The sequence below is a fragment of the Cynocephalus volans genome, chromosome 5, assembly GCF_027409185.1.
Source record: "Cynocephalus volans isolate mCynVol1 chromosome 5, mCynVol1.pri, whole genome shotgun sequence".
Taxonomy (NCBI): Eukaryota; Metazoa; Chordata; class Mammalia; order Dermoptera; family Cynocephalidae; genus Cynocephalus; species Cynocephalus volans.
In genome coordinates, this window is record NC_084464.1 from 67,279,133 (window position 1) to 67,297,062 (window position 17,930).

General features: G+C 35.6%; 2 protein-coding genes across 2 annotated transcripts in view; one reads left to right on the forward strand and one right to left on the reverse strand.

The window, feature by feature from the left end:
- PRIM2 (DNA primase subunit 2) overlaps window positions 1–17,930 on the forward strand; it is a 290,408-nt gene that overhangs the window by 100,774 nt on the left and 171,704 nt on the right. The gene's annotated exons all lie outside the window — the stretch shown is intronic.
- On the reverse strand, window positions 6,362–7,027 carry LOC134377653 (UPF0688 protein C1orf174-like). Its single transcript, XM_063096199.1, has one exon. It carries the CDS (start codon window positions 7,025–7,027, stop codon window positions 6,362–6,364), a length of 666 nt encoding a protein of 221 aa, XP_062952269.1.

The window sequence follows — 17,930 nt, forward strand, 5'->3', positions numbered from 1 at the left end:
TGTGCCTAGAAGGGACCCTGAACATATACTCCAGAGTCAAATTTCAGTGTCCTATTATGAAGATGTTTTAAACTTAAAGTATTTGTGGATAGCTAATAACTTAGCGTTTCTTTTCACATAGGAAATATTATAATTCAAATACGATGTTTAAAGATGTGTAAAGTAATTCATGTACTCTTTACTCAAGTATACTTTACATATAATAAACTGCACAGATTTTAAATGCACAGTCTCTAATGTTTGGCAAAAGTATATGCTCGTGTAACTGTTATTCCAAACGAGATAGAGAACATTTCCATCTTCCCAGAAAGTAACCTTGTGCACTTTATAATCAGTCGTCTTCAACTTTCTGGTCTAGGCAACCACTGAGTGATTTTGAATATCATAGATTAGTTTTGCCTATTTTAGGGTTTTATGTGAGCAGAATCATGTAGTATGTATTCTTTTGTGTCTGGTTTCTTTTGCTCAGACATATGTCTCTGCAGTTCAGTATTTTTTGTGTTTTATTCCTTATTTCTGAGTAGTATTTCATTGTGTGATTATCTCAAAATGAGCAAAAGATTGAACGGATATTTTACACAGGCAGTATACTAATGCCTTTTAAGTATGTGAAAAAGATGCTTAGTATCATTAGTAATCAAGGAAATGCAAATTAAAGCCACAGTGACATGCAGCTATATACCCACTAGAATGGCTAAAATTAAAGAACTGGTAATACTTAGTGCTGGTGACCAAATTGTATTCTCCTGCATTGCTGTTGGGGGTATAGAATGGTACATGTACTTTGCAAAATAACTTGACAGTTTCTTATGAAGTTAAATGTACACTTTATGATGCAGCAGTCCCATTCCTAGATACTTAACTAAAAGAAATGAAAACATAACTGTACATAGACTAGTTCATGAATTTTCATAGCAGCTTTATTCATGATAGCCCCAAACTAGAAACAACCCAAATGTCCATAACAGGTGAATAGACAAATACATTCTGGTATAGTTTTGATTTTGTTCTTGTACTTGAGGTTTATCCTTGGCTAATGTAGAAATGTGTAAAATTTTCAGATATTTTGATAATGGAGGATTCTTGAAAAAATTGACAGGTTTTTATTAAGCAAAAAACCATAATAGAATCCGATTTCATTTTATTCCTAATATATTAAAAAGCAGCAGATTTCTGCATTGTGTTTGTTACCTAGAATAAGCTAATAGAACCTGATTGAAAATGTAGCCCAGCCATATTCTGTCTGAAAATAGCTGCCTACTGAAATTTTCCTTCTTCTGGGTTAGAACTGAATCATCTAAAGAATGGAAAGGACTTTTTTTATCACCCTGGCACAAGTTGGCATAAACAGTAAAGCAGCTTGTTTTAATTCCTCCTTTCTTTTTTGGCTACTGGCTGGTTATCAGCGCCGTGCTCTCCTAAGTGAGCTAACTGGTCAGCCGAATTCCTCTTGATTCTTTCAGTCTTAGTTTTTGTGTTACAAGTTTTCTTATTTTCCACATTTCATAAGTAATGAGATTTTTGGGGATGGGTGTGTCAAGAACTATTAACCAGATTGTATTTTAAACCAAAAACTTTTCTGAAATTGTATTTCGACAGTTATTTAATTCTCAACCACATTGAATAGTGAATTTACGTCAGTGTTGTTTGTGACATAGTCACAGTGTTTGGGGGGCTGGTGGTTTATTTACAAATGAGACTAAGCTATATTGTAGGAATATGTTACGGATGATGAATTAAGGGACCTGTCAGGAATACTTATTGAGATGGTAGAAAATTGGTAAGGTCAGAAGTTAGAATTCCTGGATCCTTTTACACATAGTATGTGTATTGTAACACTTTTTTCTTGAAATAAGAATGCTATAATTTCGAACCTTATTTTTATAAATGAAACTTGGAAGATTAACTGCAAGTTTCAAGCCATTTCAAATTAATTTAAATTCGTATGGCAAAGTTAGGTAGTGATGATTTCCTAAAGGGACTTTGGGAATCCTGTGGCTACATTTAGACAGGAGAGAAGCTAGATTAAAAAGTAACTTAAAAATAAAAAAAGAATTATAGTTGGTATGGGGCTTAATTTTAGATATTTAGAATTGACATTTTTTCTTTAAAAATTTAAGTTTTATTTATACTATGGGAAATGTTTTTTTTTAAAACTTATACACACATAAAAAATGTGTTAATCCTGTCATTGTCTTATTGTTGAAATGTAATCGCTTTTGAGGCAATTCCCCAGTAAATTGAGCATGAATCAAAACCGAGATGTAAAGTTGTTTACTGTTTCCCCTCCATCTTACTTCATTCTTTCCAAAATTATATCTAGGGAGAATAAAATTAACAAACATTAATTAGTGTGACATTGCTCTTAAAATCTAGAACTATACATTTCAAGGTAAATTTTTCAAATCCTCATGTAAACATACTTTGAAGAAAGAAATAATAAGCTATTGATAATCTTTGCCTAAAACACTGATTCTTAAATGTTTCCCAGAAGGGCTCCCTATTCAGGTTTTCTCAGTCCCTTGGCAGCATACCCGCAAATACTGAGTGAATGAGTGTTTAGGGTGGGGGACACCTGATATTGTAATTGTTTATTTTGGTATGGAGTGGGGGAGTAGAGGGAAGGCATTGTACCTGGCAGCATAGCCTCTTTTCCAGAGGTTCTATGAGCTATAAAGATACTTTTTTAAAACTTTTTATTTGGAAATGATTTTAGACTCACATAGAAGTTGCAAAGATAGTGCAGAGTTCCTTTTGTACCTCTTATTCAGCTTTCCTCAATAACATAATCTTAGTGCTATCCTTACATAGCCATGGTACTATTGTTAGATTGTAGACCTTATTCAGATTTCACGTACTTTTATATGCATTCTTTGTATGTTTTTATGTGTGTGTTCTATGAAATTTTACTGTTATGGAAAAGATTTGTCAAGAAAGCAACAAACACTCAGAGAGTTGGAGAGTCAGAAGTTTATTGCGCCAGTGGGCCACAGACTAGCTCACACTCTGAAGTTCTGGGCCCGAACACATGTCTCACAGGGCCCTTTTATAGGTGGACCCCTTAAGTTTCAGTTTCTTAACATGTATCTTAAGCAGACAGCTGCTGGTTTCGGCTTCTCAGAATTCATGTGACCTAAGCAAGTATGTAAGCAAATTACAGAAGCGAGGAATGCAGGTGGTTGCTTAATAGCTGGGCTGACTTCAGGGGGCCCTTGTAGATAAGCACATTTTTCTATAGAGGCATTGCACAAGCTAGGCAAGATTTTAACTCTGGATTTTCCAACATTACCACATTCATCAATACTTATAACCACCACCACAATCAGGATATAGAAATTCTCTATCACCCCAAATTTTCTCATTCTGCCCCTTTATAGTAGTAACATCCTATCTTCAACCCTGGCAACCACTAATATGTTCTCCATCACTATATTTTTTTCATATTGAGAATGTTATATAAATGGAATCATACTGTTGTTAAAGAAAAAATTATTCAGACACATGTTAAAGATGGCAGACTTTATTTATTTAGGGGACAACTACGTTGGAGTTTTGCAATAGGGGAGAGAGATTGGGCTCAACTCCAAATATAACAAGGACAAGTGGAGATTTACAACCAAGGGGTCAGTGGATGAAAATTACTATGAGAAAACATAAAGGCTAGGGGGACTCTTGCTAGACCAACTCAACAGGATTCTTGCTGAAAGCAGGCCACGGTGATAACATATTGAGGGTAGGGGACTTTTATAAACCGACTCAGCAGGATTCTCTCTAAAACTGGATAAGCGGTCCAAGGACAGAGCCCAAGGTTGAATCCCAGTCAGAATGAGGACTCAGAGGAGCCTGACTCAAGTTTGACCAAGGATAGTCTTTGTGACTGTCATGGGCTGAATTGTGACCTCCCTAAAATTTATATGTTGAAGTCTTAAAACTCCAGTATCTCTGAAAGTGACTGTATTTGGAGATAGTGCCTATAAAGACGTGATTATGTTAAAATGAGCCTGTTTGGGTGGGCCCTAATCCAACTGACTGGTGTCCTTCTAAGAAGATGAAACTGGGAGATACAGACCCCAGTGCTTCAAGCACAGAGGAAAGATCATGTGAAGTAATAGTGAGAAGGCTGCTATCTTTGGGCTGCTATCACAAAAATTCTATAAACAACATAAACTGACTTCTCACAGTTCCAGAGTAATCCAAGGGCCCCAGTAGATGTGGTATCTGGTGAGGGCCTGTTCCCTTGTTCACACAGCACCTTTTCGCTGTGTCCTCATATGGAGGAAGTGGTGAGGGCTCTCTTTTATAAGGACCCTAATCCCATTTATGAGGGTTCCATCATCATGATCAATCACCTCCCAAGGGCCCCACCTCCTACTACCATCACATTGGGGGTTAGGATTTCAACATACAAATTTTGGAGGGACATAAGCATTCATTCCATGCAGCAGCCATCTGTAAGCCAACAAGAGAGGCCTCAGAAGAAACCAACTCTGCCAACACTTTTAGCCTCTAGAAGTATAAGAAAATAAATTTTTGTTGTTTTAGCCACCCAGTCTGTGGTATTTTGTTATAGCAGCCCTAGCAAACTAATACACATGTGGTCTGTAACCTTTTAAGGTTTTCTTTTTTTTTTTTAAACTCAGCATAAGACTTCACCCAACAGTGTTATCAGTATCTTTTCATTGCTGAGTAGTATTCTGCTGTGTGGATGTACCAAAGCTTATCTACTCGCTTATCAAAATACATTTGGGTTATTTCTAGTTTTTGGCTAATATGAATAGAGCTGCTATGAACATTCATGTGCAGGTTTTTGTGCAAACGTAAGTGTTTATTGCTCTAGGTACATTCCTGAAATAAAATTGTTGGGTCATACAGTAAATATATTTTTAACTTTATAAGAAACTGTTGAGCTGGTTTCCAGAGTGACTGAACCATTTTACATTTGTACTGACAGTGTATGAGAGTTCCAGTTACTCTGCATTCTTATCAGCAGTTGGCATTATTAGTACTTAGTAGTAGTACATATAACTAAATCCCTTAATCTAGGTATTGTACAATATTTGGATAATGAATAATTTTTAAATGTATCATCTGTTGACTGCAGGCATTATCTTCAAATAATCTTATCCTAGTTTTAATTAAACTGATTGTAGAAAACCAAAGTGGAGAAGCATTTGCATGTTTTTGAAGATGGAAAGATATTCCATGTCCTTGGGTTGGAAGAATTAACACTGTGAAAATGTCCATACTATCCAAAGTGATCTACAGATTCTGTTCAATTCCCACAGTTACGGAGACTGGGAGATCTAAGGTCAAGGCCCTGACAGATGTGGTACCAATGACTTTCTTCACAGAAATAGAAAAAACCAATCCTAACATTCATATGAAACAAAGAAACCCCAAATAGTCAAAGCAATCCTGTGTAAAAAAATAAAGTCTTAGGCATAACACTGCCTGACTTCAAATTATACTACAAAGCTATAGCAACCCAAACAGCATGGTACTGGCTTAAAAACAGACACTTGAGCCAAGGAACAGAATACGGAACCCAGAAATCAACCCACATACTTACAGCCAACTGATCTTTGACAAAGGCAACAAGAACATACATTAGGGAAAAGGCTTCCTCTTCAATAAATGGTGCTGGGAAAGCTGGACATCCATATGTAGGAGAATGAAACTAGACCTGTTCCTCTTGCCATATAAAAAAATCAACTCAAAATGTCTTAGACTTAAATACAAGACCTGAAACTATAAAATTGTTTTATTTTTTAATTCATTTTATTTTCAAAATATATTTTCTTGCTTTCCCACATGTACTTTGCAAAACTTCCAAGGTAAACTTCAGCTTCATATACAGAAATAAAGAAGAGTTCTTTAAGAACTGGTATTGAATTAATCATGAGAATGATCATGTTCTGACAATGGAAATTAAACTTGCATATTACCAAAACTACCAAGCTGAAGGGAAGAGTTTTCTTTACAAAGGTCTCTCTCGTTAATCCCAAGTCCCCCCAGCTGACTCAAATCATCATCATGTATGTACATACGTAAGAAAAGGCATCAGCACAGAAACAGCAGCTTTATAATCTCAAAGACTATCCCAGGTACATGAGTAAACCTTCCACAAGTGTTCGGTGTTTCGCACTATTGACATTTATGGGTCAGTTCTGAAGTGTGATTAACAACACATTCTCTTGGAGATACACTTTATATAAATCTTGTAATGTGCTAACTTGTCAAATTGTTCACTGTATTAAATAAGCAAAGAAATCATTTTGTATATGTTCTACATTTCTGCATCGTCGTCATCATCATCATCATCATCGTCATCATCGTCATCTTTGGCTCTGAAATGCATTTTTCAGAATTCTCGTCTGCTCATTGTAGGACAAGATGAGGATGCTGGTGGCAGGTCCTGCATGAGTTCAACATTGCCAAAGAATCGGCTCACAGGCATTGGCTGATTGCTGTAGTCATCTAGAAAGACGCTGTTGTCCATCTGAAGTGGGGGCATCTGGACTTCCTCTGACTCTAGTGCAGACTCATCCTGCATTGTGGCACTGCTGTTAGAATCTTCTGCTCCAGATCTGGCACTGTGTTTTGGCGTGGACAGGCCACGTTCAGTCTTTCCTGAGCAAGGGTCACTCACAGCTCTGCAGTGACCCAGGGGAAGAGCTGCAGATTCTTGTCGTGTGGCAATACCAGCTTTACTGCCTGTAAGCAAAGCACCATCTCCAGCAAGCTCGTTTTTACAAGAGGTCTCAGGAGTTACTTCTGGCAAAGAAGCACCATCACTTTTAGGGACTAGTTTCTGTAACTCTGACTTCACAAGATGGCCTTTGCCATACTTGAACTTATTGGAAGTTCTTCTGTCTGTGGCTTTGTGTGATGAAGAAGTCAGACATGCTGTCTTGGCAGACGTGGAGCCAGTGACTTCCTGGGCAGAGACCAACCTGGCTGTGGGACAATTTCGGGCTTTCAGGCATGCTGAAGATTGCATTCCAACTGTGAGCTTCTGGCTCCTCATGAGTGTGAGCGGCGCTGCAGCCGCCGACTCCCTGCCTCGCCCCAACAGTTCTCCTAAAACTATAAAATTCTTAAAAGAAAACACAGGGGAAACACTTCAGAACGCAGGACTGGGCAAAGACTTTATGAATAAGAGCCCAAAAGCATAGGCAACAAAAGAAAAAATAAATAAATGGGATTATATCAAACTAAAAAGCTTCTGCACAGCAAAAGAAACAACAGAGCAAAAAGACAACCCGTGGAATGGGAGAAAATATTTGCAAACTATGCATCTGACAAAGGATTACACTTGATCTTAGCCAAAAGGTCGAGAAGTGATGGCAAAGGATTAATATCCAGAAATATACAAGGAACTCAAACAACAACAGTAAAAAAAACAAACAACCCTATTAGAAAATGGGTAAAGGAGCTGAATAGGCATTTCCCAAAGGAAGATATGTAAATGACCAACGGACACATGAAAAAATGCTCAATGTCACTATGCATCAGGGAAGTGCAAATCAAAACCACATTGAGATATCATCTCACCCCAATTAGACTGGCCTTTATTAAAAAAGAGAATAACAAATGATAGGGAGGTTGCAGAGAAAGGGGAACCCTCCTACACTGTTGGTGGGACTGTAAATTAGTGCAGCCATTATGGAAAACAGTATGGAGGTCCCGCGGACAACTACAGATAGAACTACCATATGATCCAGCCATCCCATGGCTGGCTATATACCCAAAGGAATGGAAATCATCATGTTGAAGGGAGATCTGCACTCCCATGTTTATCGCAGCTCTATTTACAGCAGTCAAGACTTGGAACCAACCTAAATGTCCACCGATGGATGACTGGATAAGGAAAATGTGGTATATATACACAATTGAGTACTACTCTTCCGTAAAAAAGAATGAAATTCTGCCATTTGCAGCAACATGGATGAACTCAGAGAAAATTATGTTAAGTAGCCAGACACAGAAAGAAATACTGCATCTCCTCATTTGTAAGTGGGAGCTAAAAAATAAAATAAAGATACAACAATCACAATAATTCATTGAACTTTCAAAAGGAGAGAACAGAACTGAGGCCAACAGAGGTGGGAAAGGGGGTCGGGGGTGCGAGGTTAGCAAGAAGTTGGTAAAGGGCCTCAAAAAATGGTTACATTGTGTAATATTGACTATACTAATTGTCCTGATTTGAGCATCACATATTGAGCACAGGTATTGATATTCAACCCTGTACCCCACAGATATGTACAATCATTTATGTTTCAATTAAATAAAAAACAAATCAAACTACTTTTTCACATGGCATTTATAACTGTGTGTGGATTTGTAGGGTAGTTTTAGGGAGAGTTTTAAGAGTGAGTGTGTACACACCCACACAGCCATACCCCATGCAGGCAGTCTTGATTCAGTCCCTTTTACTTTCTTTTTTTCTTTGGATTTGACATTTCTCCTCCTCCTCTGTTCCATCTCTTTTTTAATGTGTCCGCATAGAAGATCGTAATGCACACTTCGTAGGTCTTTGTTTTCTGTAGCACAATGAAGAGTACACTCAGAGAAGCATTCACTTTTCTCAGGTGGTCACAAAACCAAATTTTTTTCCCCCACTTTATATAATAACTGTGAACTATTTCAGTTCTGTTAATTATGCTTCCTAAAGACCAGGTGACACGTGCCTATTTCAGTCTTCAAGGAACTAGACTGTCCCAACATGCTGTTAAAGTTGAGCTGTTCATTTTTGAGAGAGAATCCTAGGATCTGTTCAGTCATCATGTACCTAATGATGCATTGCTACGAATTGAATGCTGGTATTGTGACCTTGATCTTGCTTTGATAACTTGCTTGTGCTTATTTCTTCTTTCACTCAGACACATAACATTGCTTTATTCCTATATGTTAAAATTTCCTAAAATATATACACATACACACTTTATTTCTATATATATTTTGGACTTAATAGAATTGCATGAGTAGTTGTGGCTGAAATGCAGCAAAACTGAAGCAGTCCTCTTAGATCACTTCAGCATTTGAGTTTACTATGGGATTGTAAGATATTCAAATCATTTATTTTCTTCCTTTATATAGATGTAATCTATTCTAGGCGATATGTTTTTGCCAACTTACCCTTTGTACAAGTAAGACGAATTAAAATAGTGGCATTTGAAATTTCTTTTTCTGTGAAAAGGAGTAAGTAAGTAAGTATAAGTAAAATTATAAACTTGCCAGCTATTGAACTAAATGAACTTGGAAGTAAAATGAGAAAAGCTTCCATTTTTGGAGGGTAGGTTATATAATTCCTTTCATGAAAGAAATTTGTTTAGATTCTAGTGAAACTGGCAAAGTAGGAAAATTTCAGACCTTAGGATTGGTATGTTAAAGTACTAAGAGTTGTACTGATATTTTTTTATAAAGCAGGAATACCAAAAAGCATTGAATGAGGATTCTGGTAGGCTGGAGTTCTATTTTATGTGTTCTGTAATGGGGGGGCTATTAAGGCTAAAGAGAATGGACACTTAATAGCCTCTTAGAGAATGAACAAAAGGAAAACCTGTTTGCTTTGATTATAGCCAATTAGCAAGTGAATGTTTGCACTTGAAAAAAACTCCATAAATAGTGTCATAATGGCATTAAAATAAAATTTTCATTTTTTCATTTTACTCTTAAAAGGATGACAGTTAAAAATAGTTTTGAGAAGAATTTCTATAATTCACAGATGCATATAACAATATTTTCAGTCTTTTGCATTTTAAGAACCTTATATGTCTCATAGGATGTTAAACTTTTTAAAAATTCCTGTATTTGAAGAATTGAGCAGTCCTTTGTCACCTAAATAGCAGGCTGCCAAATATTTGTTTATCCCATTTGAAAAACTAAGTTTTGCTATAGCTTAGTAGTGTTAGCAGAAGGCCCAAAGAATACTTCATTCCACACCGTAAAATAACTAGGAACATTTACTAGAAGTAGTTAGGAATTTTAGTTGACAATATAAGTAATACAGATTTTCCTAAATTCTTCTGCCATTAGTAGTACCTGCTGCATCAGGAATCAGGAGTTAGTACACGTTAAAACCCTGCAGGCCAAATATATCCAACTGCTTATTTTGTAAATAAAGTTATATTGAAACATAGTCATGCCTATTCTTTGTGTATTGTTATGGCTTCAGTGGCAGAGTTCAGTAGTTGTAACAGAGACCCTGTGGCCTTCACAATCTAAAATGTTTACTATTAGACTGCTGATGCCAGTACTAAATGATGGCATGAGAAAAATGCATATAGATATGTGTTCTCTTTTAAATTGTGTTGAAAGACTAGAACTCTTTCCTGCTTAAGAAACCAAACTATTGCTTTATACTAAAGGGAGCGGGGCACATATGTTGTCAACTTTTGACATTTTGGGGGGTACTTGGTTTTCTGAGTACGAAGCAGAAGTTACTAAATGAACTTTAACTGTCAGTTATGTGTAACCGTAAACAGCTGGCCAGAAGTTTTAATGGTTGAATAAAGGTGAACAATCATTGTCTCTAGAGAAGCTAACTAAATTATATAAGACACTCAAAACGGGTGTTTAGAACCATTTCTTTTCATACATTATTTTGTTTCACAGTCTATAGTGAGTTATCTCATTTATGCTATAAAATTGAGTGAGTCCGTTATGTAGCACATTTAGAGAGACTTTGGTTTGAATCCTGCTCTCTCCACTTAATAGTTGTGTGGGCAAGTTAAAACTCCACTTCTCTGTGCCCTGGTTCTCTTATCTTTAAAGAGAACCCACTTCATAGGATTGTTGGGTTAATACCTGTAAAGCACTTAGTACAATACCTTGCATATTGTTCATGCTTGATATACGCTACTATCAGTATGGTTTGCTTTTATAATACTTTATTGAAGCTCCTCCAGTCACAAGGTGGCAGCCTCTGTTATTGAAAGCTGTGTAGTTGGATGAAGGTTAAAAAACAAAAAACAGAAAAACAAAAAGTCCCAAGAATTTGCCCTAAAAACCTCAGCTCTTTCTGTAACAGCAATAACTCACAAATGATGCTGTTCATATGAGATATCAGAGTTGAAAACCAATCAAAGAAGCTACATTTCTGAAGTAACATGGAGGTTACCCATATAGTACAATCAATTTTAATTATTGATTAAAAATTAATTGAAGTATGTACTTCTTTTAATCCCTTGACTTAATTTTTTTCTTTCGGTTGCTTGCCTTCTGCCATTTAACTATTTGGCTCCACCAAGTTGGGTTTCTGAAAATGTGGTGTACCTTTTAATTTACCAGATTCCTGTGTCACTGCGCTGATGGTTTTGAATCAGAAACTTCTGGGCATGGACTCTTGGTGATTCTTAGGCACACTGAAATCTGAGAACCAGGTATGGGAAAGAAAATGATCTGAAATGCAAACCATTGAATTCTGTGACTTTCTTGATATTTTTGGTAAGAGGCTGGACTGTGGAGATGAAAACTGTGGACAGAAAATGGATTTTTGTCAGTGTCACAGAATTTGCTGAGGTTTAGTAGGAACTGTGGAGGAAGAACATTCAGGAGGGACAGGATGTTTGAACTGTGAGACCATCCTGCCTCTTTCCTGCTGTCCTCTTCCTGGGACTCCCTTCTCTCACTTGGATTATTCCTTCTTCTTTTAAACCTAAACTGTGCTTACACTGAACTAACCCTGTTAAGACAGGCTGATAATTCCAAAAGAACTTTTGAAACTAAGGAGAAGACAAATAAAGGAGGAACATTGCAAAAGTATGCCTCTGAAATATGGGCTTCGGCTCCTAAGAGTCCTATTGAGGGGACTGAAGAACTTTATTGAGCCCCAACTTCTTCTTCTTCTTTTTTTTTTCTAGCCTCTGATGAGCCTGTGTAACTTTTGTGGCTGAACTTTACCTCTGATCTTCATCTCATGAGCACCTTCTTGTTTATTGCCCCACTAAGGCCATCTCCTGTCAAACACAGCCAGACATCAGTTAAAGTGGTTGAAAACCGATTTTATTCAGTAACTACTGACAGTAGGGGAAACAGCAGACTTGAGTATTCTAATTTGAGTGTAGGTGGTTTAGGCATTTTAAAGGTTGTTTATAATTTTAACGCATCAGTGGACTGTATTATATTTTTTTAGTTTACTGAGTGATTATTTTTCATTTATGATTCTCTAGAGCTGCTGATTCTCCTTGTCAGCATTTGGCAAATTACATTCAGATTCTAGCAAAATTATGCCATCCTCTTTTCATTAATAAAATTAGTTCCAAGTTTCGCTTGTAAGTTTCTTTCTTTTTTTTCTGTTCACCTCTTCCTTGGATTTACTCCCTTTTCTGTCATGCATTTGAATGAGAAAGCTAATATTAGATTTCAGGGCTTTTGCTGAGTTTGCCAACAGTGATATTGACGGGGTTGTAATTTTTAAAAACCATGGGGACAGCTTTATTTTGGATGAAGATTTGAATGAATAAAGGTGTGGATAAACCACATCATATCTTATAAATTCTTATAAGATCCCTAAGTCTCTTTCAGAACATAATGTGATTTGTCATTTGTCACCCTTTGTAAATTGCAGATGTCATTAATCATGAGAGAGAAAAATTCCTATTTAAATGTTTGATCATTTGTCTTCAGAAAATGTGATTTTCAACTTTTTTAGAGTCACAAACCTTACAAGTAATAATGAGTTGGATTTCCATTGGCAGTCCTGACCACTGGGGAATGTTCATGAGTGAAATACAGACTGACTTAACTTAGATTGGATGCTGCTTACCCAGCCCTTAGGGCCTTTGAATTGTGCGTTAGGTGTGAATGTCGATATGCAAAGGAACTGTAGTGAAATATATTTGTTTGGTGCATTTCATGTAAAGGCTTAACCCTTTTTTGTTGTTGTATAAACAGATTTATTTTACTATTAGCCAAGAACTTAAGTGAAAGAATAAAGATTGACATTTTCCCCATAGGTTCTTTTCTTTTACTTAACAAAATTGTACAAGGTCTGTAAGTCTTGTGGGTATGTACATACTTAATAAAAATGATTATTTCGTGGATTGGTTTTGAAATTGGAACAAAGTGCTTGCTACTTTAAGATTCTCTATTTCTTATTATTGATGTGTTTATAGAAAAAAATTACACACCTAATAAAGACTAAGAATTTTATATTTTTCCTTAGGGGTAAGGTTTTGGAATGCTATCATTATTTTTCCCCACCTTTATTAACTCATTATTTGTCTTTTTTGATTATTCAGTTTTCACCTGGTTGGCCCTTTGTGTGTTCTTGTTCAAGCTTTCTTTCCTACCCTTTACCTAGCATAGAGGTTGACTGACAGAGGTACAAATGGTAGAGTGACAGGGGTGCAAAAATTTTTTGGATGGGAGGGATAAGATCTAAATTTCATTTTCAGCATAGGATTTTATGAGATAAACTGACTAAAATAGAGATGATCTATACGTTAGAAACTAACAAAGATCTTTGGGAGGGATTTTTAAGTATATTCCTCCACTGACTTTCACTCCTCATTTAAAAGGTATTATTGGTCACAAAGAGAGGAAGTTAAATTTTTCCTAACAGTATTTTAAAATTAGTTTAAAAATCAGTTTTGAATGTTGAAATATTTTAAGTGTAGTCTTTTGTTTAAAAGAATCAATTAAAAATCCATTAGTTATTTTTCTTAAATATAAGATGTATTCTTTTAGATTTTTTTCCAAAACCCCAAAGAATGCAAGATTCTCTTTCTAATAGTGTATCAGTGATGAGTTTTCCCTGCAGAAATATTCAGCTTTACCAACTCTGCTGCTTTTAAACGAAAAGTGCTTCAAGGAATAGTTATCATTGGGAGCTGGGTTCAAATACTCTTGAATCTTAGGGAACGTATGAAGGCCAGGGAAGAGAAGGAAAATTGTTGCTTAAAATAACATGGGAGTACTTTATTGGCTCTTAGAACTCCAATAAAGAGGTGATGACCTCTGAAATTACTAGCTTGATGAATATGAGCATATTTTAAAATTAAGATATTTCAGAAATTATCCTAAATCTGGATATTGGTTCATAGAAGTTATATTACCTCAAGCATTAAGGAATATGAAATACATTTAAATGCTCTTTAGGAGATTTAGTTTAAAATGATCAGTTTCTGAAACTTGGAGAATTTTATGGAGTCTATTTAAAGGCTATGTTTATTTATGTGGGCAGAAAACTGTAATGTCTCCAGGGGAGGGTGGTCCCTAGTTCTCTAGGTTTATTCCCCAAGTTAATGAACTGTACATCTTGCTTCTGATCTTTTTAGAGAAATGTTGCATCTTATTGATAGAAATCACTTAATCACTACTGGTTTTTTAAGGGAGTTCAGCAGCCATAATTTGGATTATTATAATGTATAAATCAGACTCTTTCTGTTATCTTAAAAAAGTTTTAGTCGTGGCACTTTGACTTTAAATTTGTGCTTGAAGGCTTTAGGTATTTTGTTTTTTCAGTGTAGTTGGCAGTATTGTATGGAAAAATTACATACTTATTTTAACTTTTTTATTCAATTGAGTATAAACTAGGCAAACCTTTCTTTTTTTTTTCTTTCCAGAGTTCTCTATATCCTGACCAGTAGTCCAAATTATTTTACTCCCTTTGCCCTCTGTTGAAAGGGTTAGACTGCCATCAACTTTGAGTACAGATATATATTTTTTTCCTCTTGAAAACTTATGTAAATTCTGTTACTTCATGTGTTTTGTTTTAGATTATGTAAAATATGTTTAAAGCAAATGCCAAAATTTTAGTTTTAACCTATCAAACATTGGAGTTGACGTCTAGAATTTTTTGAAGCATTTTTTAAAAAGCTAATAGCTAGATTAACAATTCAAAAATTCAGGCTTATTTCCTAAATTATTTTAATTTAAAGTGGAAGAGTTTTGAATAGTTACAGCTCATTTAAAAATATTTTAAATTATATATATGCATATAAATGCAAATATATATATTATATATACATATTTATTTGCTTGATTCTGATGACTAGATGACTAATATGTTTCCTTTGGAAAATTCAGAAAATATACAAAAGCGCCAGTAAGAGAATTAAAACAACTTTGAACCCCATCACATAGAAATAACCACAATTTACATTCTGGTAAATAGCTTTTCATTACTTTTTCTAGCTCAGATTGTATTTTATCTTTAGGAGAACCTTCTAAATCCACATTTCCAACTGAGGATTCTATAAACAGTCTTGATTATTTGTTGACAGCAAGAGTGAAATGTAAGAAAAGGAATCAGAGATTAGTACTTGGTTTAGGATCATGCTCCCCTTTAATTCCCCCTTTTGAAAAAGTAATTGTAGATGTTTGTAGACAGCTGATTTATTTTGAAGCATATACGTTCATTCCTTTGTGCCCTTGACTCAAGAGTTTTCTATGGGTTTTAGGACATCCATCCGGTATTCTGACTAATGTGGTCTTCATGAAATCTCTTGATATTGAGGGAATACATTTGACTTTTGACTGGCAGCACTGTGAATGCTTCCATCAACTAACAAGGTTTTATAGTAACTGTATTTGTTGACGGAATTCAATTGCTTCCCAGTAGCCTTGTTTGTTCATTCTCTGTGAAGCTTACTCTGTCTAAATATTTTCCCTATAGAAATTCCTACAGAAAAACTTAAAGACCTTTCTGTTCGCCACCTAACAGCAAAATTCAAAATATACACCTGTGCAAAATAAGTATAGCAGGACAGGAGTCATTCTGGTTTGGCATAAACAGCATCAGAGTCTCTCATTGAGCCAACATCAAGAGATGTCTGCATCTCTGACTTAGTGTCTCTCTTGAAAGCTATTGGAATTATAGGCTATAGTATATTACTTGCTGAAGTCAAATGCATTGTTTGTCATGTATTAAGAGTCAGTGATTGTAGCCGGGTAAGTACCATTGGTCATCAACCCACGTATTTGTTTGGGTTTTTCAAATCTCTATGCATTCTTTCATTCTGAAGTATAATTTAAAGAGAAGCCCAATCAAGAAGAGAACCCTCTGCCAGCTGCCAGAGCTACAGCTCTCTTGGCCATGACTTGTTCATCGTGTCAGACTTTATGGTCAATACTTTTTTTCTCCCTAGCTTTTCTTAGTTTACCAGGGAGATTGTATATTGTTTATACTCAATGGGAGGAAATGAACCAGTACATCACCGTTATTATTATTATTTGCTTTTTCACACTGAAAATAATGATTCTTCTAAGGTAGGCAGTAGCATGTGATAGTATATAAATGGTTTTGGTTTTCATCAGTATTTTGTTTGAACTAAGTGGTTATCAAATGGTGATTGCATGAATAGACCCACCATTATTTTGTACGGACATGGTTTCTGCTTTTACAAGTGTTAAATGATAATTTCCAAAAGGTAAAATCATATGTCAAAGATTTTATTAAACTTATGAAGTTAATGAAGAAATCAGTAAGATGTTATGACTGGTTCAAAGAACATTTGAGAAGTTAGGCATACATAAGCAATTTGTCAAAGAAATGTTTCTGGGTTAGAAAGAAAATTGGTTAATGCCCAACAGAGCCATCAATCTTTGTGGTTATCTGTTCTACCAGACAGAAATTATTTGCATCTCAATTGGATAAAAATCTACAAGTTAACAAGTGACTTCACTAAGTCTGGGACTTTAATCAGGAGTAAATAGTGAGTTGCATTGGTCACTTTGGCTTGGAGTGCCATTTGCCTCCCCATGTAATACAGTTTGAATCTCTCTTATCTGAAATGCTTGGGACCAGAAGAGTTTTCAGATTTCAGATTTTTTTTGGATTTTGGAATAATTGCATATACATAATGAGATATCTTGGGGATGGGACCCATGTGTATTGCAACTGAAGGGGGCTGAGTGGGTCTTTTTTTCCTTGGGGATGCTGAATAAACTGTGTGTTGTGCACCTGTGTTTTCACTGTGACTTGTCACATGAGGCTGGGTGTGGAATTTTCCATTTGTGGCATCATGTTGGTGCTCAGAATGTTTTGGATTTTGGAGCGTTTTGGATTTCAGATTTTCGGGTTAGGAATGTTCAACCTGTATTAAAAAGACATGCCCAGCTGTTTTCTGTATTTCTAAGTTTTGGGTACTTTTTCCAATATAAGCAGGAAAAGAAAAAAAATTGGACATGATATTTGCCTTTACCAACAAGAAAACGAAGGGAAAAAAATTAGGAAAAAAGAGGATGAATTAGGCAAGAAATTTTTACTTAGGTAATTTTTCATGTAGAAAACCAAACACATTTTACATTATTTCTATAATAAACAACTTCTTTCCTTTTCTCCTTGTCTGACATGTAGGTGCTTCTTTAAAAACCAGTGGAAAAGCTTAACTCTGTTGAATTCATGTCCTAGGGCTAATTTTGTCCCACAGCTGAGTGAAATGAACTCTTTGTAGAACCATGATTCAGTTAACATTTCAGCAGTTGATAGTATTTAGTCATTTCATATTTTGATTTATTTGTGAGACACAGCTCTGTTATAAGAAACTTTTGAGTGTTAAAAATGTAGAAAATGGCCATGTAATTTCACTAGTATTACTATAAACTTTGTATTGACACTATGATAGAGAATCCTAGGCTTTTAGAATCGGAAAGGACTTTATAGATCATCTCTTTATATGGGTAAGGAACCTGAGGACCAGAGAAGGTAGTGACTTATTGGGCTAATTCTAGGCAAAATGAGAGCTAAAATCCATGCTTCTTTCTTCTGATCCAGCACTATGGCCTCTGTAATGCATGTATAGTTGTGAAGCAATAGCACTTAGAAAACTATAATCCTTATTTAATATTTATTCTGAGCCTATTACTTTGGTAATTCTGTGCAAGGTATTTAAACTATGAAAAAGATACTATATAGTACCTACTCCTGAAGGGCTTGAGATGTAGCTGAAGAGACTGAATGTTGTTATTTCTTAAGTACTCAC